Below are 22,043 nucleotides of genomic sequence, written 5' to 3'. Positions count from 1 at the left end.
TAGCTGCTTTTTTTGGTGGTTTTGTTTGGGCCCGGTCTGCCTGGGGCTGCTCAGGGGGTGGTAATTAGGCCACAGTGGGGGTGGGGCCGCTAATGAGCCTGACGAGCTCGTTAGGGAGACACTGCCAGGGCCGGGTGCCCAGGCACTTGGGTCCCCCCCCCCCCCCCCCGTGTCCCCAGCCTCGGTGGCCTCATTCATGATGAGGCTGGGGGGGGCGGGGCCGTGGTGTTGACGTCACTGGGGGGCAAGAAAGGGGGGAGACACCAAAATCGCCCGATTTGCCCCCAAAATACTTCTGCTCCCCCGCACCCCCCCCCAATTGGCAGAGTACAATAAAGACCCCCATAATTAACACCCTGTCACCCCCTTAATTAAACCGCTAATTAAGAGTCCCCCCATTAATGTCTTAATTAAAGAGATTTAATTAACAAATTGAATTAATTGAAATTTAATTTCCATTAATTAATGCCCAATATTCCGTAGTTAACAGCCCCCCCAGTTAACGACCCACCACCTATGGACACCCCCTACAATTGACAGCCATCAAAGATGACCCCCAATTAATGGCTCCTAATTAACACCCATTAACTCCTCCCTATGAAGACCCTCCAATTACCCCAATTAAATGCCTCCAAAATGACCCCCAAATTAATCACCCCCAATTAACAACCAATTAACAGGCTCCCGATGATATCTGAAATGAGAGCCCCGCATTACCAGCTTCTAATCAATACCCCCAATTAACACTCGCCATTAGCACCCCTAATTGTTGGCTGTTAATTATGGCCCCATTAACGGTCCTTCACTTAAATACCCCAAATGAGTGTCCCCCCCCATTAGCAGTCACAAATCAAGGCATTAATTAGCACCCCTAATTAACTCCCAATATTCAGAGCCCCCAATAACCCCCCCCCATTTAAATCCCCCGAAGCTGCCCCCCCCCACTGACTTCCCCCAAGGCACCTCCAATTCACAGCCTCTAATTAACCACCCAATTAACTCCCCCCCACTAATTACCCCCAAATTAATATCCTTAATTAACACTCCCCATAGTTACCCCACTTTATAGCCTTCTGAATTAGCAGCCCCCCCTAATTATCAGTTCCCCATAGATATTGACAATTGCCCCCCCCATTAACCCCCCCGGTGATCCCCTCTAATTAAGTTGACACCCCCCAATTAACCCCAATTATCCCCCCCAAACCCTCAATTAACAACCCAACATTACCCCCCCCGTTATCACCTCCCTCTCATACCCCCCCCAATTTAACAACTCCCCCATTAATTCCGATGGAGCCCCCCCAAATTACCCCCCCATAGCCCCCCCCAAATGAGGCCCCCCCCAATTAACACCCCCAGTTGCCAGCCCCTCCCCCCCGTGACCCACATCGCGCCGGGGGGGGGGGCCGCAAATCCCCCCTGATCCCCCCCTAATCCCGGCGGCAGCCAGATGGTGACCCCCCCCGACCCCCCCCACCCCCCCCCCGCAGGTCCCGGGGGGGGGATGGGTGCGGGGGGGCTGTGGGTGCCCCCCCCCCCACGTCCCAAGGTCACCTCAAGGGGACCGAGGAATTTTCCAGGCTGAGCCTTGGCAGGAGCCGGCCCTTGGGGGGGGGGGGGGGAGAGAGAAGGGGGGGACACATCCCAACCCCCCCCCCCCCATACTGAGACCTCCTCGAGCTCCCCAAAATGGGGCCCTTAATCCCCCCCCCAAAAAATGGGATCCCTAAATTGCCCCCCCCCACTACCCAAACCGGGGATGTCCCCAAGCTGCTCCCCCCTCGTGCTATTTACTGGGAGCCCCCCCCCCCAAACTGGTACCAGACCCCGAACTGGGACCCCCCCCCCCAGTAATGGGGAGCCATAAAAGGACCCCCCCCAAAAAGTAACACGTTCTGGGGGACCCTACCCCAGTTCACCTTCCCCTCCCCCCAGAGCCCTGTAATGGGGAACCCAAACTGGGACCCCCCCCCCCCAAAATACCCTATAGTGGGGAACCCCAAACTGGGACCCCCCCCCAATGGGGAACCCCAAACTGCTCCCCACCCCAGGGGAACTGTAAACTGGGACCCCCCCCCAAAATACCCTATAGTAGGGGACCCCAAACTGGGCTCCCCCCAGTGGAGAACCCCTAAATGCCCCCCCCCCTTTCCCCCCCAGTACCCCATACTGGGACCCTACCCACATAACCCATACTGGGGAACCCAAACTGGGAGCCCCCCAGTGGGGAACCCCAAAATGCCCCCCCCCCCCACGGGAACTGTAAACTGGGACCCCCCCCAAAAATACCCTATACTGGGGGACCCCAAAATGGGATCCCCCCCGTATCAGGGAACCCCAAACTGGGATCCCCCCAGTACCCCATACTGGGACAACTGGGGAGTCCCTCCCCATAACCCCATAGGGGGGACCCCAAATCCCCCCCCCCCCCCCTCGACAACCCCCGGGGGGGGCGGTACAAAAAGTTTTATTCTAAAAAAAATCCATCGCAAAGGGGCGGGGCTAACGCGAAGGGGGCGGGGCTTAAAAACGAGGGGGGCGTGGCTTAGCGCGGGGGCGTGCAGGGGTGAATGGGGCCGGGGGGGGATTGGAGCAGGGAGGGGGCGGGGCTTGGGGTGGCAGGGGGCGGGGCTTGGGGCGGCAGGGGGCGGGGCTAGGCGGGGCTTGGGGGCGTGGCCAGCACGGGGGACGTGGTCAGTCGGAGTCCGGGGGCTCCCCCTTGAGCAGCAGCTTCTTCCCGGAGCGGGGCAGCGGCCCCTCCCCCCGCGGGCGGTGCCCCTTCGACCTGGGGGGGGGGGGCGGAGGGGGGGGGTCAGGGACCCCTACCCAAATTCCTACCAAATTTCTACCCCCCCCCCCGGCCCCCAAAAGTGACCCACACGTCTCCAAAATGAGCCACAAGTCCAGGACCCCCCCCCCTCTCCCCCCCGGAGGACCACCCCCCAGGGACCCCTGTGCCCACCCCCCCCAACCCAAAGGTATTGATGACCCCCCCCCCCCTTCCTCCCCCCCCTACAGTGTTGCTGACCCCCCCCCCCCACTAACCCCTGTTTCTCCTCTCCCAAAAGGTGCCCCCCACCCCCCCCCCCCAACAGGGGACCTCAGCTCCCCCCCCGGTGTGTTGGTGACTCCCCCGCCAGGGAACCCCCTCCCCAAGGGTGCCCCCCCCAAAAAAAGACCCAAGTATCTGGGAACCCCCCCCCCCCCCCCCAAAAAAAAAACAACTCTGTATTCTCCCCCAAGGACCACAGCGCCCCCCTGCAGGTGCCCAGGTGCCCCCCCCAGGTGCCCGTGTGCCCCCTCCCCAAGTGTGTGCCCCCCCTCCAGTGACCCAGCCGCCCCCCCTGACCCCCCCCCCAACTCACGGCCGTGGCGCCGCCCCCTCCTCGGCCATCTGCAGGGCGTCGTTGATCTCCTTCAGCATCTCGTAGCGGCGGCGTCCGCGCACCTTTGGGGGGGGGGGGCACACGGGGTCCGGGCTGGGGGTCCAAACCCTGCCCCCAGCGACGCCCCCCACCCTTTAACTCCCCCCCAACCACCCCCCAGGACCCCCCCCCCAGACCCTATCACCACAACCCCCCTCCTCCCCATCCTTCCCCCAACCCAGGAGCCTCAGTTGCTCATGGGACCCCCGGGCTGCCCCCCCCCCCGCTAACACATGAGCCCCCCCCCCGCCCAAACCACCCCCAGGACCCCCCCAGCCCCACCTGCAGGCAGAAGATCTCGTTGTCGGGGTTCAGCACCCGCTTCTTGGGGGTCTCCGGGGCCTTGGTGGGGGGGGACAGGGCTGGGGGGGGGGGGGGGCAGAAAGGGCTGGGACCGGTGCCAGGGGGGGCCCCATTGGCCTGGGGGGGGGGCCAGTACCTGGGGGGGGGGCCCCAAAGGCCTGGGGGGGGGTCCCAATTGCCCAGGGCAGGTCCCCACCGCCCCCTCCCTGCAGGCCCCGCCCCTCAAAGCCCCACCCCCGGGCAATTTGACCCCCCCCACCCCAATTAGCCACGCCCCTTTCCACCTGACCACGCCCCCTCTCATAGCCCCGCCCCCCAACCACCTGACCCCGCCCCCTCCATTTGGCACCACCCCCGCCCTCCCCAGCTGCATTGCTCCGCCCCCAGCACTTAGCCCCGCCCACACCTCCGACAGACCACGCCCACCACTCTGACCACGCCCCCTTTGCCTGGCCCCGCCCCCAGCCCTCCCCAGCCCCCCAATCCCTGCCCACAGCCCCGCCCTCCCATCGCTAGGCCCCGCCCCCCTCTGCCAAAGCCCCGCCCCCCCACCCGCCAGGCCCCGCCCCTCACCTCGCTTGGCCCCGCCCCCGGCCCCGCCCCTCTTGCGGAAGTTCTCCTCCTCGATCTTGCGGTCCCGGCCGGGGCAGGCGCACACCCGCACCTCGAAGCAGCGGCGCCCCAACAGCTGCCCCCTGCGCCCCCCAAAAATAGTGCCTGGGGGGGGGCTCTGAGCACCTGGACCCCCCCCCCGGGACCCCCAGACCCCGGAACCCTCCAGAGACTCAGCCACGGATCCCCCCTCCCCTCCCAAGACCCCCAAATTCCTGCCCCTAAATCCCTCCCCAAGGTGGGATGAGGTTTTGGGGACCCCCCCATGAGCCCTCCCCCCCAATTGGATTCATGCAAGGACACCCCCCCAAAGACCCCCCCCAGTATACGGGGGACCACACAGCCCCCCCCCCCAAAAAACAGGCATTTTGGGGCATCCCCCTCAAACCCATCTATTTTGGGGGACCACCCCCAACCAGGCATTTTGGGGCCCCCTCAAACCCCAGATATTTTGGGGTGACCCCCCCAAGCCCCATCTATTGTGGGGCACCCCCCCAACCCCATCTATTTTGCCCCCCCCCCCCAAAACCCCATCTATTTTGGGGCGCCCTCCCCAACCCTATCTATTTTGGGGCTCCCCCCCCCAAACCAGGCATTCTGGGGCTCCCCAAAACCCCAGATATTTTGGAGCGTCCCCCCCAAACCCCATCTATTTTGGGCCCCCCTCCCACCCAAACCAGGCATTTTGGGGCTCCCCCCAAACCCCATCTATTTTGGGGTTCCCCCAAACCCCAGATATTTTGGGGTGCCCCCCCTCAGACATTTTAGTGCTCCCCCCCTCAACCCCAAGCACTTTGGGCTCCCCCCCCCAACTCAAACCCAGGCGTTTTGGGGCTCCCTTCCAAACCTCAGATATTTTGGGGTGACCCCCCAAACCCCAGATATTTTGGGGTGCCCCCCCCCAACTCACCCCGGCCCCTCCAGCGTGATGATGGCGAGGATGGGGCGCCGGTTCATGCCCCCCATGCAGGAGCTGTTGCACATGAAGCTGTACAGCACCGTGGTGCAGTCCGAGCCCACCTGGGGGGGGGGACACAACAGCATCGAGGGGGGGGGTGAGTACACCCCAACCCCCCCCCCAAAGCCCCCAAAGCCCCCCAACCCTGCCCTAAGCCCCCCAACCCTGCCCCAAGCACCCCAACCCTGCCCTGAGCTTCCCAAACCCACCCTGAGCACCCCCCCCACAAAAAAAAAAAAGAGTATCCCATAAACTGCCCCCCACCCAAGAAACACCCCAAAACACCCCAAATCCTGCACCCCCCCCGAGCTGCCGCCCCCCCCCCCCTCCAGCCCCCCAAAAAGCCCCCCAAGAACCTCCAGATGCCCCCGGGGGTGGCAGAGGGGAGGCCCAGGGAGGGGTTATTTGGGGTGGGGGGGGCGTTTGGGAGCTGGGGGGGGGTTGGGGGTGCCTGGGGGGGTTTTTTGGGGGCGGGGGGGGGGGTTTGGGGTACCTCGGGGGCTCGTAGGGCACGGCGACGCTGTGGCGCTTGGTGGTCTCGTCGTCGTGGTACCGCGCCTGGGGGTTCCCCTCCACCCGGATCAGGTGCTGGGCGGGGGCCAGGCCTGGAGGGGGGGGGCGACGGGGGGGGGGGGGGGCATCAGCCCACAGCCCCCCCCCCATAGCACCAATTACCCCAACTTCTCCCCTAAAGCCCCCCACCCGGTCCCAATTCCCCCAGTATCTCCCCTGGGATCCCCCCCCCCATTGACCCTGCAGGACCCCATCAGGACCCAGTTCCCTCAATGCCCCCCCCCCAAAACCTCCTTCATCCCCACCCCCATTCTCCCAAGGACCCCCCCCCCAATCATCCCCAAACCCAATTCCCCCCCCAATTTCTCCGGCCCCCCCAATCACTCCCATAGCCCCCCCCATTCTCCCCCAATTTCCCCCATGCCCCCCCCCAAGGACCCCCCAAATCACCCCCAGACCCAACTCCCCCCATGCCCCCACCCCCCCATTTCCCCAAGGACCCCCCCAATCCCCCCCAAACCCAACTCCCCCCATACCCCTGCCCCCCCCCGACCCCCCCAACCCCCCCAAGGACCCCCATAATCCCAATTTCCCCCATACCCCCCCCAATCACCCCCCCAATCACCCCCAAACCCAACTCCCCCCATACCCCTGCCCCCCCCAACCCCCCCCCCGACCCCCCCAACCCCCCCAGCCCCCCCGTGCCCCCCCCCAACTCACCGTCGGTGCCCTCCCCATTTCGCTCGTGGTGGGGGCAGCGCCGCACCACCTCGGCCACGTGCTCCGACTTCTTGTAGACGGCCACGGCGCGCAGCACGGCCCCCGGGGGGGGCGCGGCCCCCACCCGCACCTGCACCGGGCAGGGCTTGGCCAGGCGGCAGTACAGCTTGTTCAGCACCGGTGAGTACTGGGGGGGGGGGGGGCACGGGGGGGGGGGGCACGGAGTCACCCCCAGGACCCTGCCAAGGCATGTCCGTGCCCCCCCCAGAACCTGCTAGGAACCCCCCCCTAAATAACTGAGACCCCCCCTGAAATAATGGGGACCCCCCCCGGTGCATAAGGACCCTAAAAATATAGGGACCCAGCTAGGACCCCCCCCAATTAATGGGGACCCCCCCCCAGGTGCATAAGGACCCTAAAAATATAGGGACCCAGCTAGGACCCCCCCAATTAATGGGGACCCCCCCCCAGGTGCATAAGGACCCTAAAAATATAGGGACCCAGCTAGGACCTCCCCCCCCAATTAATGGCCCCCCCCCCAAGACCCCTGAAGACTGCCCCTCCCAAACCCATTTGGGACCCCCCCCAACCTTTATGGGGTCTCCCCCAATGACTTGGGACCCCACTCAGGACCCCCCCCCCCCCCAACCCCCCAAAAGCCCCCGAGCCCCCCCCCAAACAACTCCAGCCCCCCCCAGCCCCCCCCCACCTCCCTCCTCCCTCCCCATTTCACCCCTCCCGCTGACCGGGACCCCTTTATGGGTCTCCTGGATGACCCCACAACCCCATAACCCCCCCCCCCAAAAGATCTTGCCCCTCCCTGTACCCCACCCAAACAACTCCAGCCCCCCCCAAACAACTCCAGCCCCCCCCAGCCCCCCCCCACCTCCCACCTCCCTCCCCATTTCCCCCCTCCCACTGATTAGGACCCCCTGTGGGACCCTTATGGGGCCTCCTGGGTGACCCCACAACCTCCCCCAAAGATGCTGCCCCCCCCGTGCCCACCCCCCCTTCAACTCCAACCCCCCCCAAACAACTCCAGCCCCCCCCAGGACCCCCCACCTCCACCTCCCTCCCCATTTCCCCCTCCCACTGATTAGGACCCCCTGTGGGACCCTTATGGGGTCTCCTGGGTGACCCCACAACCCCGTAACCCCCCCCAAAAAAAATCCTGCCCCCCCCCCCTTGTGCCCCCCCCCGGCCACGTACGGTGCAGGTGACGGATTTGGCGGTGCCGGTCTCCTGGAAGCCCAGCTGGAAGTCGTAGTGGCCCCCGTAGTCCTCAGTGGACGGCACCATGGAGGACGGGGACGCCCGGGGGGGCTCGGGGGGAGCCGCCGGGGGGGGCTCGGTGCTGGGGGGGGGCCCGGGAGGGGGCTCGCTTGGCTCCAGGGGGCACAGGTCCTGCTGGGGAGGGGGGCAGGGGGCAGCCTTGGGGCACCCCAATGGCAGGGGACCTCGTGGGGAGGCCCGGGTCCCTTTTTGGGGTCATTCAGGACCCTTTTGGGGCACCCAGGTCCCTTTTTGGGGTCATCCAGATCCCTTTTGGGGCCATTCTGGGGACAGCTGGGTGCTGGAGTCCCTTTTGGGGTCACCCAGGTCCCCTTTTCGGGACATCCAAGCCCCTTTTTGGGGTCATCCAGGCCCCTTTTGTGGACAACTAGGTGTCAGGGTCTCTTTTTGGGATCATCCAGGTCCCTTCTGGGGATGCTCAGGTCCCTTTTGGGGCACCCAGGTCCCTTTTTGGGGTCATCCAGATCCCTTTTGGGGCCATTCTGGGGACAGCTGGGTGCTGGAGTCCCTTTTGGGGTCACCCAGGTCCCCTTTTCGGGACACCCAAGTCCCTTTTTGGGGTCATCCAGGACCCTTTTGGGGTCACCCAGGTCCCTTTTTGGGGGTCATTCAGGTCCCTTCTGGGGTCATTTTGGGGACAGGTTGGTGCCAGGGTTCCTTTTGGGGGGCACCCAGATCCCCTTCTGGGGTCATCCAGGACCCTTTTGGGGCACCCAGGTCCCTTTTTGGGATCATTCAGGACCCTTTTGGGTGCCAGGGTCCCTTTCTTGGGGACATCCAAGCCCCTTTTTGGGGACACCAAGGTTTCTTTTGGGTGCCAGGGTTCCTTTTGGGGGACACCCAGATCCCCTTCTGGGGTCATCCAGGACCCTTTTGGGGCACCCAGGTCCCTTTTTTGGGACATCCAAGCCCCCTTCTGGGGTCATCCAGGCCCCTTTTGCAGACAACTAGGTGTCAGGGTCTCTTTTTGGGGTCATCCAGGTCCCTTCTGGGGATGCTCAGGTCCCTTTTGGGGACACCCAGGTCCCTTCTGGGGTCATTTTGGGGACAGCTAGGTGCCAGGGTTCCTTTTGGGGAACACCCAGATCCCCTTCTGGGGTCATCCAGGACCCTTTTGGGGCACCCAGGTCCCTTTCTGGGGTCATTCAGGACCTGTTTGGGTGCCAGGGTCCTTTTTTTGGGGACAACCAAGTCCCTTTTTGGGGTCATCCACGACCCTTTTGGGGACACCCAGTTCCCTTCTGGGGTCATTTTGGGGACAGCCGGGTGCCTTGGCCCCTTTTGGGAAGAACCCACAACCCCGGCTGCTTTTTTTTGGAGGGGGACCCCTGGAAATCCGGGTCCCCATTGGGGTCACCCAGGTGCTGGGGTCCTTTGGGGACACCGGGACCCCCCCTTGGGGACACCAGGACCCCCCCCCACTTACCACAGCCAGCGGATCGTCAGGGGGGGACAGCGAGTGCATGTTATCAGGCAGCCTGAGGGGGGGGGGGGACACAATAAGGTCACCGGGTGGCGCCCCCCCATCCCTGTCACCCCCCCCCGTGTCCCTGTCACCCCCCCGTGCCCCCCCCTGCCCCCACTCACATGTTCCAGAGCTCGAGGAAGATTTCGGGGGGCTCCAGCAGCGGCTCCAGCTCCTCCGCCATGGGGGCGGTCCCCGGGGGGGGCACTGGGGTCCCCTACGGGGGGGGGGGGGGACAGAGGGGACGGCGCTGTCACTGGGGGGGGACATCTGGGGGTCCCCTGTAATGGGGGGGCACCCAGATCGCCTTGGGGGGGGGCATCTGGGTCTTTGGGGGGAAATTTGGGGGAGGGGGGAGCCTCAAGGCCCTCCCCTTCCCAGTTATGGCTGCACAAATGGGGGGGGCTGACCAGTATGGGCCAGTTTGGGCCCCCCCCAGCCCTGCGGGGGGGTGGGAGCAGCTGGACCCCATAAAGGGACCCCAAAAGGACCCCCCCCATACACAGGATCCCATGGGGACCCCTCCCCATACGAGGGCCCCAAAGGACCCCCCCCAAAAAGGGACCCCAAAGAGGGACCCCATGGGAACCTCCCCCAAACAGGGATCCCAAAAGGACCCCCCCCCCCCATTGAGGAGACCCTAAAGAGACCCCCCCCACCCAAACAGGGACCCCAAAGAGACTCCCCCATAGAGCGACCCCAAAAGGTCCCCCCCACACAGAGACCCCAAAAGGACCCCCCCCACAGAGGGACCCCGGCTGTGAGGACCCCAAAAGGTCCCTGTTGCCCCCCCCCCCAAAATACCCCCTTGCACCCCCCCTCAACCACCCCAGGAGCCCCCACACCCCCCCCCCCCCAGCCCAAGGCCCCCCCAAAAAACCTACAGGAGGGGCTGTGGGGGGGTCCCCCCAACCCCCCAGCACCTCACAGCCCCCCCCAACCCCCCCTCCCCACCCCCACCCCCCCACTCCCCCCTGCAGCGCCCCCCGCGCCCGGGACCCCCCCAGGGGGGGTGCCCCGAGGTTCCCCGTGCCCCCCCTGAGCCCCCACCCCCCCGGCACCCCTCCAGCCCCCCCCCCGAGCCCCCTCCGGGCCCCCCCGGCCCCCGCCACCTCCGTTCACGGCGCCGCCGCCTCCGCTCCACGCGCTGGGGATTCCCCTGCCCTCAGCAGGCGCCGCCCTGAAGCCGTGCCCGCCATCTTGGGTGAGGGCAAAGGGCCGGGCAGCGCTGGGAGATACCAAGTGGGGGGGGAGGGGTTCCCCTTTTAATTAATAGTCATTAATAAGGGCGCAGAGAGTCCTTATTACACTGCCGCTGCCAGCCGTACACTGCCGCTCCCAGCCGTGGCCGGGTTTGCTTCCCTAGCCCTGTTGCGGGATACTGGGAGCACTGGGGGATACTGGGAGCACTGTGGACTCCCCCCCCCGCCCGGCCCTGAGGTGTCCCAGTGCCACCAGTAACGGGTTTCAGGGAGTGCTGGAGGGAACTGGGAGCCCCCCTCAAGCATCCCTGTGGGATCCCAGTTACACCAGCACGGTGGGTTAGGGGTACTGGGAGCACTGGGGTCCCTCTCACACATCTCTTGAGAGTCCCAGTCACACCAGTAAGGGGGTTTGGGTGCTGCTGGGGGGCACTGGACTTGCCCCTGTCCGTCTTCCTGGGGTTCCAGTTGCACCATTAGGAGTGTTTGAGGGCACTGGGAGCACTGGGGTCCCCCTCACTCATCCTTTCACTGTACCAGTCACACCAGTAGGTGGGTCTGGGGGCTCCTGGGGGGCATGGGGGACACCCTTATCCTTCAATTTGGGGGTGCCCCCCACTGCCACCCCCTTGCCATGTCACCCCAATGTGGACCGCAAGACTTCGGATGGTGAAACTGGGAGCCTTGGACCCTTAAGATGGGGCCTGGACGCTAAAAGGTTTGGGGTCCTAAAAATGAGGGTCTGGGCCCTTAAAATGTGGCTGTGGGTGCTCGGACAAACACTTTGAAATCCCAAACCAAAAACTGGGACTGTGGACCCCACCGTGGTGCTTTGGGGCCCTGAAATGAGGATTTGGGTCCTACAATGAGCCCTTGCTCCCTCAGAGGTCCCATTATACCCTACAAATGAGGCCATGCCTGCTTCAAAGAGGGCTTGGGGCTTACTGTGGAGATTCACCCCCAGAAATGGGACTCTGTGCCCTAAATAGAGGGGCTTGGGCCCTGAAGAGAGGGGTTTGGCCCTGAAGAGAAGGGCTTGGGCCCTGAATAACAGGGTTTTTTGCCCTGAAGAGAACGGTTTGGGCCCTAAAGAGAAGAAGGGCTTGGGCCCTGAAGAACAGTTTTTTCATTTTGCCCTGAAGAGAACAGTTTGGGCCCTAAAGAGAAGGTCTTGGGCCTGAAAAAGAAGGGCTTGGGCCCTAAAAATCGGGGCTTAGGCCCTGAAGAGAGGAGTTTGGTCCCAAAGGGGAGGGATTTGGGCCTGAAGGAGAAGAAGGGTTTGGGCCCTAAAGAGAAGCTTCTGGGCCTTCGAGAGAAGGGTATCAGCCCTCAAAAAGGGCTTTGTGCCCTGAAGAATGTGTTTTTTTGTCCTGAAGGGAAGGGTTTGGGCCCTAAAGAGAAGAAGGGCTTGGGCTTTAAAGATCAGGGTTTGGGCCTCAGAGAGGCCCAAACTCTGCCCTTTGGGCAGTTTGGGGTTCGGACCCATAAAGGAAGCTTTGTACTCTTACAATGGGGTGGTGGACACTCAAATGTGGCTTTGAGTTCCAAAACGAAGGCTTTGGGCCCTCAGAAAGGGGCTTGGGGCATTAAAAATGGTGCTTTAGGTGAGTGCTATGGGGCCGCTGCCCAGAGCAGCCAAAGTACTGGTATGCCATCAGCACCGCTCAGGGCACAAATCCGGAATTGCACCACAAGGGCCTCTGTGACGAAGATTAACCCTAATTAATTATCCCTGCCAGAGTGAAATAAATAAACTGCACCACACATGTCCCATTCCTGCCCCTTCAGCATCTGCAGCCGCCTGCCCCAAGTCAGCCGGGTGCAAATCCTTGTTAGTAAGCACTGCCTTGTCATGTCCCTTGTCAGTGGACAGAGGGCAGCATGTCCCACAGCCTCTGGCCTCTCTCTTTCTATTTCCTGGCATAACAGCCTGGACCTGGGCACCTGGAGAGTGATCCCTGTGCCGTGGGTTGGGAACCAGCTCCTGCTGGATGCCCCAGAGCTCCATCCTGCCTGAGTGTGCTTCAGCTGCGCAGCACGTACCTGCAGCTGTGTCCTGAATCTTTCTCATCTCGGCTCCAACAGCCTTTGAGCTCTGCTCAGACATGGAAACTGCTACTAAAACCAGCAAGGAGGTTTTCTCCTCTCTCTTCATGTCCATTTGTGACGTGTCTGTGCTGTGTAGTGCTGGAAATGAATTTGAACACACACCCCAATTGTTTTTGGGTTTTACTTTTTGAGATACTGCTTCCATAGTTCCAAGATCTCAGCTTGTGTGGGGGGTTTGTCCTCTCCCAGGCGCCTTGCTCTTGACGGTTCGGACACCAACGTCTTGGATGTACCGTCCAGGGTGGGCAGCAGCAGGGAGGTGTTATAGCGAGGCCTCCGGGGCAGGCTCTCCTCAGAACTCGGTGATGATACGACGATTGTAGGGAGTCTCTTCGCAGTTTGACTTCTCAAAGGGAGAGGCAGCTTCTTGGAGGTTGTCTTTGTTGGAATCTTTGGCAGTCCACCAGCATGGAGGACTGTGTCCACTCCTCGCTCTTCTCCAGTGAGCCCCGGAGTTGTCGCTGCCCACACTCGGTCCATCCCTGGTGTTCCGTTTCTGGCTGTGAGTTTGTCCTGGTCTTGGCTGGCCAAAGGCTGGTTTTTGGCAGGAGGCAGCCCCGGGATTGCTGGCAGCTGGCTGAAAACACATCAAAAATGTCTGCATGAGCACACGATGGCACTGGGGCCGCATCCCGCACCCTGAAAACGTGACCCTGCTTGCATACCACCGGCCCCATCCACCCCTCCAGGTGCTGCTTTCAGCACTGCGGGGCACCCCCAGCCCGCAGTGTTTGGGCTGGGCGAGGGGCTCCCTGCTGGGAAGAAGACAACCGTGAGCCTCCAGCCTCACCTGATCCCCGATTCCTTCTTGTCCTCCTGTGCTTTTATTTCCTTCAACTTTTGGAGCTCGTGTTTCGGGATACTCGCACGCACGGTGAAAGGCATGTCGAGCAATCCCCCTGAGGCTGGAAAGGACGGACATGGTCAGAATTGGGGTGCTGCTGCTGCCGACATCGGTCCCAGGGGGGTGCATAGGGTCTAGGATCCCCATCCTCCTGCCCTCCCCATGCACAGGCACTGTGGCCACTTCCCATCCCAGGGCTCAGTTTTGGGGAAGCCACCAAGAAAGATGTGGGGACAACAGGCTGTGCCCAGCTGGCGGGCAGAGTTTTGGGGCAGGCTGGAGCCTTGGGAGCACCCACACCAGGGCATGAGCCCACTGGATCCCAAAACTGGGCCACCCGTGCCACGGGAAGGAGCCAGCCGCTGCTTTACCTTTCTTGCCCTGGCTGAGAGGTGGCAAGACGCCGTCTTTCTTCTTTTTCTCCTTCCCAGGGAGTTTTCCTGGGGCCTTGGATGATTTCCTGTATGACGATTTGGGCACCAACTCCACTGCAAACCTGCACGCAAGGAGAGGACCCTGGTGTGACATTCGGCACGAGCTGCCCTTTCTGCTCTCTGTTGTCGCCTGCTCATGGGCACGTTTTCACATTCCATAGAGGCTGCTTTTGGCCAAATGGTACCAAAAAGGAGCTGAGCAGCTGCACTGAGCAGCCAGCTTTGCAAATCTACTTACTCGGGGAAGATGACGACACGGCCAGAGGATGTCAGGGAGGCTATGACTGCCAGCCGGGACACCACGGTGTCCATCAGCTGCGGGACCTGCAGGGGGGAGAACAGAGGTGGGAGAACATCCCTGGTGGGGGGGATCCCAAGACCCCAGAGCGGGCAGGACCGTCACTTTGGCCTGGCCCAAGCCGTTTGGACAAAGGTTTCGGATTGCCCGGAGCAAAACAAAGCCCCTCACCTTCAAAACGGCGTTCTGAAGGTCCTCCTTGCCACACAGCATCTCCAGGACGTCGTAGTAGAATTTCATCTCCACCTTGGTGCCTTCTATGAGGAGCACGCCCAGGTCACTCAGGACGAGGGCGACGTTCTCCCCCTCCCGCAGGCACTGGGAGATGAGGGCCATGGTGCCTCGGATGCAGCTCTCAGCTTTCTGCCAGGACACGCAGGCGTCCGCCGCCACCTCGGCACGTCTCAGGGGCTCCAGCTTCTTGTGGGCTGGAAAACCACACGGGATGGATGTTGTTAGGCACCCGGCGGCCCTTCATGCGTCTCCCCCACGTGCTGCTCATTGCAGCCATCACCCGAATTGCCCCAGCATTGGGCTGGCTCCGTGGCTTGGCTTTTGAGCACGCAGGCCATGCCCCACATGCCCCGGCCGTGCAGCCAGCAAGGTTTCATCCAGCGCCTTACCTGGCAGGCTGCCGTTGCTGTCCTCAAGGTGGTGCGTGTTTAGGAGGTTCGTGGCCAGGTGAAACACTGGCCACTGCAAAGTCATCGCCTTGTCCCCAGCTTGGATCTGGTTTTCGACTATGTCAAAGGAGCCCAGAGTGGGGATTTGGACACCCTGCAAATGGAAGAGAAGGGCCAAAGGGTGAGGACAGGCCGGAGGAAGAGCTGGAGGTGGCCCCATTCCAGTCCTTTCCCTCCCCTTGCCCTTCCGAAAATGCTCCGTGGGGACTTCCCTCACTTGGAGAAGCTGAGCAGAGAAGTTGGACTCGGCGCCGACCCACCTTGTATTGCAGGAGCTGCTGCAGCACGTAGTTGGCCACCACATTCCAGACATCTGTTTGCTCTGTAAAGCAAAGGAAAATCTGGTCACAGTGTGTCTGGTGGTCCCACAGCTCCTGCAGCACCCCGAGACCCGATGTTTGGTGCCTGCTCACACTGGGTCTGGTGGTCCCACAGCTCCAGCAGCACCCCCAGAGCTAGGGTTCGGTGGCAGATGAAAAGCCCCAGCGGAGACACCCCGCCATGGCTCCGCCACTGGGTCTCGCCCAAGGAAAGCCCCAAATGTGGTTGCCAACACTACTCCTGTGGTACCCATCCCTTTGGCGGTGATGTTGGGCATCAGGCACCTGCGCTGCATGCCGTCCCACAGCTCTACCCGGGTCGGCTTCATGCAGGAGGGTTTCCTCTCCTTGGCAGAGGTCGCGTTCAGGCTCATCCCTGCGCTCGTCCTCTGAACAATCCACCCTTGGAGCCTACAGACCAGGGCTTAGGCCCTGAAGAGAAGGGCTTGGGGGCTAAAGAGAGGGTCTGGGCCCTAAAGAGAGGGGTTTGCGGCCTGAAAGAGAACGGCTTGGGCCCTAAAGAGAGGGTTTTGGGCCCTAAGGAGGATTTGGGCCCCAAAGAGCAGGGTTTGGGTCTCAAAGAGAAGGGTTTGGGCCCTAAAGAGAAGGGTTTGGGGCCTGAAGAGAAAGGTATGGGGCCTAAAGAGAGGGGTCTGGGCCCTAAAGAGAGGGGTTTGGGGCCTGAAAGAGAAGGGCTTGGGGCCTAAAGAGAGGGTCTGGGCCCTAAAGAGAGGGGTTTGGGGCCTAAGGAGGATTTGGGCCCCAAAGAGCAGGGTTTGGGTCTCAAAGAGAAGGGTTTGGGCCCTAAAGAGAAGGGTTTGGGGCCTGAAGAGAAAGGTATGGGGCCTAAAGAGAGGGGTCTGGGCCCTAAAGAGAGGGGTTTGGGGCCTGAAAGAGAAGGGCTTGGGGCCTAAAGAGAGGGTCTGGGCCCTAAAGAGAGGGGTTTGGGGCCTGAAAGAGAAGGGCTTGGGCCCTAAAGAGCGGGTTTTGGGCCCTAAGGAGGATTTGGGTCTCAAAGAGAAGGGTTTGGGCCCTAAAGAGAGGGTTTTGGGCCCTAAAGAGAGGGCTTTGGGGCCTGAAGAGAAAGGTATGGGGCCTAAAGAGAGGGGTCTGGGCCCTAAAGAGAGGGTTTTGTGGCCTGAAAGAGAAGGGCTTGGGGCCCTAAAGGGAGTGGTTTGGGCCCTGAAGGGTGGGGTTTGGGCTCAAAAAAGAAGAAGGGCTTGGGCCCTAAAAAGAGGAGTTTGGGCCTTGAACTGAGGGGTTTGGGCCCTGAAGGGAAGGGCTTGGGGCCTAAAGAGAGTGGTCTGGGCCCTAAAGAGAGGGGTTTGGGCCTGAAAAAGAAGGGTGTGGGCTCGAAAGAGAAGGGTTTGAGCCCAAAAGAGAAGAAGGGCTTGGGCCCTAAAGAGAAAGGTTTGGTCCCTAAAGAGAAGGCTTTCTGCCCTGACTAGAAAAAGGATTTGGGCCCTAAGGAGAAGAAGGATTTGGGGCCTAAAGAGAACGGCCTGGGCCCTAAAGGGAAGTGCCTGGGCCCTAAGGAGAAGGGTTAGAGGTCTCAAGTAAGGGTTTTGTGCCCTGAAGATTTTTTATTTTTTTTTTTTTCCCTCAAGAGAAGGGTTTTGACACTGAAGGAAAGGGTTCAGGCTCTAAAGAGAAGGGTTTGGGCCCTAAAGAGAAGGGTTTGGGGCCTGAAGAGAAAGGTATGGGGCCTAAAGAGAGGGTCTGGGCCCTAAAGAGAAGGGTTTGGGCCCTAAAGAGAGGGGTTTGGGGCCTGAAAGAGAAGGGCTTGGGGCCTAAAGAGAGGGTCTGGGCCCTAAAGAGAAGGGTTTGGGTCCTAAAGAGAGGGTTTGGGCCTGAAGGAGGATTTGGGCCCCAAAGAGCAGGGTTTGAGTCTCAAAGAGAAGGGTTTGGGCCCTAAAGAGAGGGGTTCGGGGCCTAAAGAGAGGGGCTTGGTTCCTGTTATAAGTTGCCCCCTTAATTAATTTTCAGAGAGCATTGCATTAATAACAGAAAGGAATGTATTGAGTAAGCAACAGCAAGCAAAAGAGCGCTGGGCGGCCCCTTGATAAATTATATTTATGATATGTTATTTTTTTATTTTATTTTTTATATTTACTATATTTATTTTATTGGTTTATTTGATTTATTTCTCATCTAGTTATTTGATTTGATTGGTTTGATTTATTCGATCCATTCTATCATTTCACTTTAATTAATTAATTTATTAATGGATTTAGTGTAATTGATTGATTTGATTTGATTTTTTGATTATTTTTTTTTATTTGATTTGTTTGATTTTGATTTGATTTTAGTCGATTTGATTATATGGGGAGTCTCGGCTCCGCCAACGGCGCGCACCTCACCCCCGCCAGGGTCCCTTTTTCTATCTTGGTAATTCCGGGATTACGCAGCACATCCTGGTATGTTCTGCGACTGCGCGCACTGTTGCTAGGGGGTCGTCTCTGTCCCTCTGGTGGTCGTGAAGATGAAGGCCATAGTCTTCCTCGGCGTTGTGGTTCAACTTCTTTTTTTTTTTGTTTAGTCATGTTGGCCCAGCGTGAGACAGGAAGGCAGGATGTTGATACACTAGGTTAGCAACTTATCAGGAGATGGTTACATGAGCTTTGCAGCAGGGTCTTTGAACAAAAGAGGCAACTGAGATGCAGAAGGAGAGAAGGGGAGGGGGTTCTCTTTTTTGTTACATTAAGCAAAAGAATTTTCATAGTGTCTAGCCAAGCATTAGACAGCTCCTCACTTCAGCAGGGAGTTTTCCCAACTCCCGTTCCTCAAACAGAACTCCTTGTTTTTATAATACAAAAGACAATGAACAAACATGTATTGTGTATTACAGGCACAGGCTGGCTGACCCCCAGCACCGAGGACTGGGGGTCAAAGTCCTGCGGTGGGTTACTGGGTATTGCTGTACAGAAGAGCCGGACTGCTGTGCTGTATTATTCAATATTTATTGAGGGTATGGCAAGACCCAGACCAACCCGATCTCATTTCAAAGTTAACCTCGCTTTGAGCAGGAGGCAGGGCCAGATGACCTCCGCAAGTCATGGGGATGAATATGAGGGATGAATCTGGGGATGTTTCAGCTAAAAAGGAGGGCAGAAACACTCTCCATAGGTCTCCACCATGTAGTAAAACAGCGCCGTGTACCTGGTTAACCTCTGCAGCCAGCAAAGCATTTCTATTTGCCGCAGTGCCCTGACCCCAGCCTCTTGCTGAGCTCCGTCCTGTGCTGCTCGGATGCTCCCACTGCTCACTGTTTTTTTTTTTGCCTTGAAGAATAGTGTTTGGGCCCTAAAGAGAAGAGTTTGGGCCCTAAAGAGAAGGGTTGGGAGCTAAAAAGAGGGCTTTGTGCCCTAAAGAGAAGGGCTTGGGCCCTAAAGAGAGGGGCTTAAGCCCTAAAGAAAAGGGTTTGGGCCCCAAAGAGAGGGGTTTGGGCCCTAAAATGTTTGGGCCCTAAAGAGAAAGGTTTGGGCCCTAAAGAGAAAGGTTTGGGCCCCACAGAGAAAGGTTTGGGAGGCATGAGGCTCTAAAACTGAGGGTGGAAGCCCTTAAAAGGATGTTTTGGACCCCAAAATGAGCTATAGGAGACTGGAAATAACACTGATCTAAAAAATTAGTCTTTGGGCCATAAAAAGCAGGATCTGGATCCAAACTTGAGGTTTTAGATTGTAAAACAGACGCTTTGATCTTAAAACCAGGGCACTGGGCTCTTGAAAGCAGTTTGGGGTTTGGACCCGTAAAGTAAGCTTTGGGCTCTTACAATGGGGTTGTGGACAATCAAATGTGGCTTTGGGTTCCAAAACGAAGGCTTTGGGTGCTCAGAAGGGGCTTGGGGCATTAAAAATGGTGCTTTAGGTGCGTGCCGTGCGACCGCTGCTCAGAGCAGCCAAAGCAGCAGTGTGCCATCAGCACTGCTCGGGGCGCAAATCCGGAATGGCACCACAAGGGCAGCTGTGATGAAAATTAACTCTAATTAATTATCCCTCGCAGGGTGAAATAAATAACAAACTGCACGGCACAAGTCCCATTCCTGCCCCTTTGGCATTTGCTGCCACCTGCCCCAAGTCAGCCGGGTGCAAATCCTTGTTTATAAGCACTGCCTTGTCATGTCCCGATTAAAATAGCTCTTTGGGGAAAATGAAAATAAAAATTAAAGCAATCTGGGAGCAAAATAAGTAGAGCAAACTTGCCAGCGCTATGGTTTTTGGTTTGGTTTGGTTCCTTTTTTTTGCTAATGTGCAAAAAGCAAGTGACCTCCGGACCTCAACCACCAGCAGCCTCCAAACTGAACACGAGAGCCCTGCTGAGAGCTGCAGGGATCGCCCAGCTGCCAGCATCTCCACCTCTCCCCAGCCAACTTCCCTCTCCCGCTGGAGAGAGGGCAGCATGTCCCACGGCCTCTGGTCTCTGTCTTTCTGCTCCTGCTGTGCTGCTCCCCAGCTCCCTTCCCCTGCGTTCCCTGCATGGTGGGCACAGGCTGGCTGACCCCCAGCACCGAGGACCCTCAGGGGTACTTCTCCATCAAAGTCCTGCTGTGGGTCCCTGGGTATTGCTGTACAGAAGAGCCGGACTGCTGTGCTGTCTTATTCAATATTTATTGAGGGTACAGCCTGGGGCTCAGTAACTGCTCCTGGCTGCACCCCGGGGGGGCGTCCCCCAGCCCTTGAAGGAGGGTGGGGGGGGCCGTGGGGGCGGTGTCCGTGCCCACGAGGCCTGGGGGGCGCTGGGCCCGTCGCGTGCCTTCCATTGTGTTTGTGCAGGGCGTGGGGGCCGTGGGGGCCGCGGAGGCCGCGGAGGCCGCGGAGGCCGGGCTGGTGGCAGGCGGGCAGGCCTTCCAGGCACTGCTGGTGGCCTCTGGTGTCGGGCCTGGCTCTCAGGCCTAGCACGGTGCTCAGGCCTCCTGGATGGCCTCAAGGAGCTCTGGGCTGCCTGGGCTGCGGCGAGGCGCCTGCGGGGACAGGAATTGCTGAGGCCGTGCTGCGGCTGCGGTGCCAGGCGGGTGCGAGGCAGCGGGGTGCAGGCACCCAGCTGTACGTGAGCTGCAGGCACGCAGTGCTCTGTGCAGAATTTGGGACAACCCGTGCCCTCGGATGGGACTCGGATCCCCTCCACAACCTCGTCTCCTCCCCAGCGCCTCGCCGGCCATCCTCACCTGCCTGCTCTGCAGGTGCTGTCCCAGGAAGAAGACCTGGCCCCCGCAGAGACAGGCTTGCAAAGCTGGGCTCAGCATGGCCAGGCCCCAAAAGCCACCGTCTGCCCTTCCCCAGAGCGCCTGGCAAGGACCAGCACTCAGCTCCCTGCCTGGCCCTGGCCCTGGCCCAACAAGGTGGCAGCCTGGGCTCACTGTTCGGTGAGGTGCTGCCCATCCGCTCTTTGGGATGTGTAATTAAACACACAAGCCCTGTCTGTGCTGAAGACACGCACGCTGACAGCACGCAGGTGTGGCTGTGACACACTGACTGCCCCTCTTCAAGGCAAAGAATTTGGGAGGAGGTGAGGAGAGGGAGTGCGGGAACAACAACTCACCGATTTTTCTGCCTCCAACGAAGGATCAGCACACAGCAGGCAACTGTGCCAAGCAGGAGGGGAACCAAGAACGCTGCAGCCCCTTCTATGCAGTACCGGCGGTAGTTTGGGGGCTCTGTGGTGTTTCCCTTGTTCTCCTCATCCACACCTGGAAGAACAATTGTGGACATTGCTGTGTCCTGTGCACTCCTGGTAATTCAGGAGGGGCAGTGAGGCAGTGCCCCATCCGCACTGGCTCAGGGCATCACTGGGGGCCTCAGTTCACAGGAGGGGTCCCGTTTCCCAGCGTCTGCTCCATGGGCTTCACATGGGTTTGGCTGCTGCCATGAGGTGCAAGAGCGGGTACCCGGGCAAGACCCTGCACGCGCATGCTGGTTCTGGTTGGTGACAGCGGATGGCCAAGAAACAGCCTTTACCTGGCGTGGCAGTGGCCTGCGTTGCCTTTGCTCTCTTGCCAGAGAGTGGCAGCGTGCGACTGTTTAATTTCCAGAGTACCTCCTTGGGCACTGTCTCTCTGGCTATCCCTTTAGAAAGAAAGCAGGACAGTGTGAGTATAAGGAACGGCTCCTCCTTTCCAGGATGGTGTCTCTGGAAGGTAGTGCTTCTCAAAAGACAGAGTGAAATATACCCACCAGGTGCTGCCTTCGCTAACTCCTTTATGATATCCTCTACAATGTCAGGAGATGTTGGGGAAGCTTTTCTTAAATCAGCTTTTCCCTTTCTTCTAAGAGGACCTGAACAGAAAGCAGCAAGTTCACTTTGGCACCAGTGCAATTTGGAGAACTGGGCATAGTGTGTGAAGTCAGTGAAATGACTACCCACCCCTGCGAGACCAGCTGGGCTTCAACGCAGGAAACAGCCGAGGGTCTGGTAAAGCCCTCCCTGGGGACACTTCTGCAAGCAAAGACCCGTGAGAAGTTTCTGTCACATCAACACCTACATCAGTAGCTCAGAAGGAGAGCATACCAGGGGTCGTGCCTGGACAGGGCACAACCTGCATCATCCTGCAGGGATGCCTGGCTGACATTTGGGCTCTGCAGCACCTCGATGCTCCTTCCTTCCGCTGACTTACCTGTTGGATTGCCCTGAGGCCCGTGGACCACATCAAGCTGAGGTGTCGAGTAGCCAGTGCCTGCGAGAACTGCTGCAATCAAACACAGAAGAGAAACATTGGCCTCGCATGGTGTGATCTACCTCCTCCTTAGTGAGCTGCAGCGACTGGAGGGGGCTCAGGCAATGATGAGGGACCCAGGCACGAGCCGAGATTTCCAAAGCCACAAAGGGGCCTGCTGAGCTGCTCCCAAATCCTCTCTCGAGGCCGTGCGC

General features: G+C 59.9%; 1 protein-coding gene and 2 long non-coding RNA genes across 5 annotated transcripts; 1 reads left to right on the top strand and 2 right to left on the bottom strand.

Annotated features, from left to right (window-relative positions):
* Positions 1-2,451: 2,451 nt before the first annotated feature.
* TP53 (tumor protein p53) lies at positions 2,452-10,556 on the bottom strand. 2 transcript variants are annotated; one of them, XM_068664662.1, is made up of 11 exons: positions 10,402-10,555; positions 9,412-9,506; positions 9,251-9,302; positions 7,741-7,938; positions 6,532-6,718; positions 5,800-5,903; positions 5,251-5,369; positions 4,302-4,423; positions 3,708-3,787; positions 3,366-3,448; positions 2,452-2,785 (listed from the first exon to the last, which is right to left on the bottom strand). In XM_068664662.1, the coding sequence occupies exons 2-11, from the start codon at positions 9,471-9,473 to the stop codon at positions 2,695-2,697; spliced, it is 1,098 nt and encodes a 365-aa protein (XP_068520763.1). In that variant the 5' UTR covers positions 9,474-9,506; positions 10,402-10,555; the 3' UTR covers positions 2,452-2,694. The 2 variants fall into 2 exon arrangements, with proteins under 2 accessions (XP_068520763.1, XP_068520762.1); XM_068664661.1 differs by lacking the exons at positions 2,452-2,785; positions 3,366-3,448; positions 3,708-3,787; positions 4,302-4,423; positions 5,251-5,369 and having other exon boundaries at positions 5,434-5,903; positions 7,741-7,935; positions 10,402-10,556.
* LOC137846649 (uncharacterized) lies at positions 7,933-8,498 on the top strand. 2 transcript variants are annotated; one of them, XR_011090590.1, is made up of 3 exons: positions 7,933-8,047; positions 8,131-8,246; positions 8,373-8,498. It is a non-coding gene; the product is annotated as an uncharacterized lncRNA (long non-coding RNA). The 2 variants fall into 2 exon arrangements; XR_011090589.1 differs by having other exon boundaries at positions 8,111-8,246.
* LOC137846654 (uncharacterized) lies at positions 8,658-9,071 on the bottom strand. The gene is made up of 2 exons (XR_011090595.1): positions 9,041-9,071; positions 8,658-8,976 (listed from the first exon to the last, which is right to left on the bottom strand). It is a non-coding gene; the product is annotated as an uncharacterized lncRNA (long non-coding RNA).
* Positions 10,557-22,043: the final 11,487 nt, after the last annotated feature.

The sequence above is a fragment of the Anas acuta genome, chromosome 35 (genome assembly GCF_963932015.1).
Source record: "Anas acuta chromosome 35, bAnaAcu1.1, whole genome shotgun sequence".
NCBI classification, from domain to species: domain Eukaryota; kingdom Metazoa; phylum Chordata; class Aves; order Anseriformes; family Anatidae; genus Anas; species Anas acuta.
The sequence above is the reverse complement of the archived record's forward strand: the minus strand, read 5'-3'. Positions and strand labels throughout refer to the sequence as shown.

What these genes read in the sequence shown, in the direction of transcription:
- TP53 (XM_068664662.1), bottom strand. Translation starts at nt 9,473, where the DNA reads ATGGCGGAGGAGCTGGAGCCGCTGCTGGAGCCCCCCGAAATCTTCCTC. An exon ending in CTGACGATCCGCTGGCTGTG is followed by an intron (nt 7,939 to 9,250) that starts GTAAGTGGGGGG and finishes CCCCCTCCCCAG; the next exon opens with CAGGACCTGTGCCCCCTGGA. An exon ending in GAGGGGGCGGCGCCACGGCC is followed by an intron (nt 2,786 to 3,365) that starts GTGAGTTGGGGG and finishes CCCCCCCCCCAG; the next exon opens with GTCGAAGGGGCACCGCCCGC.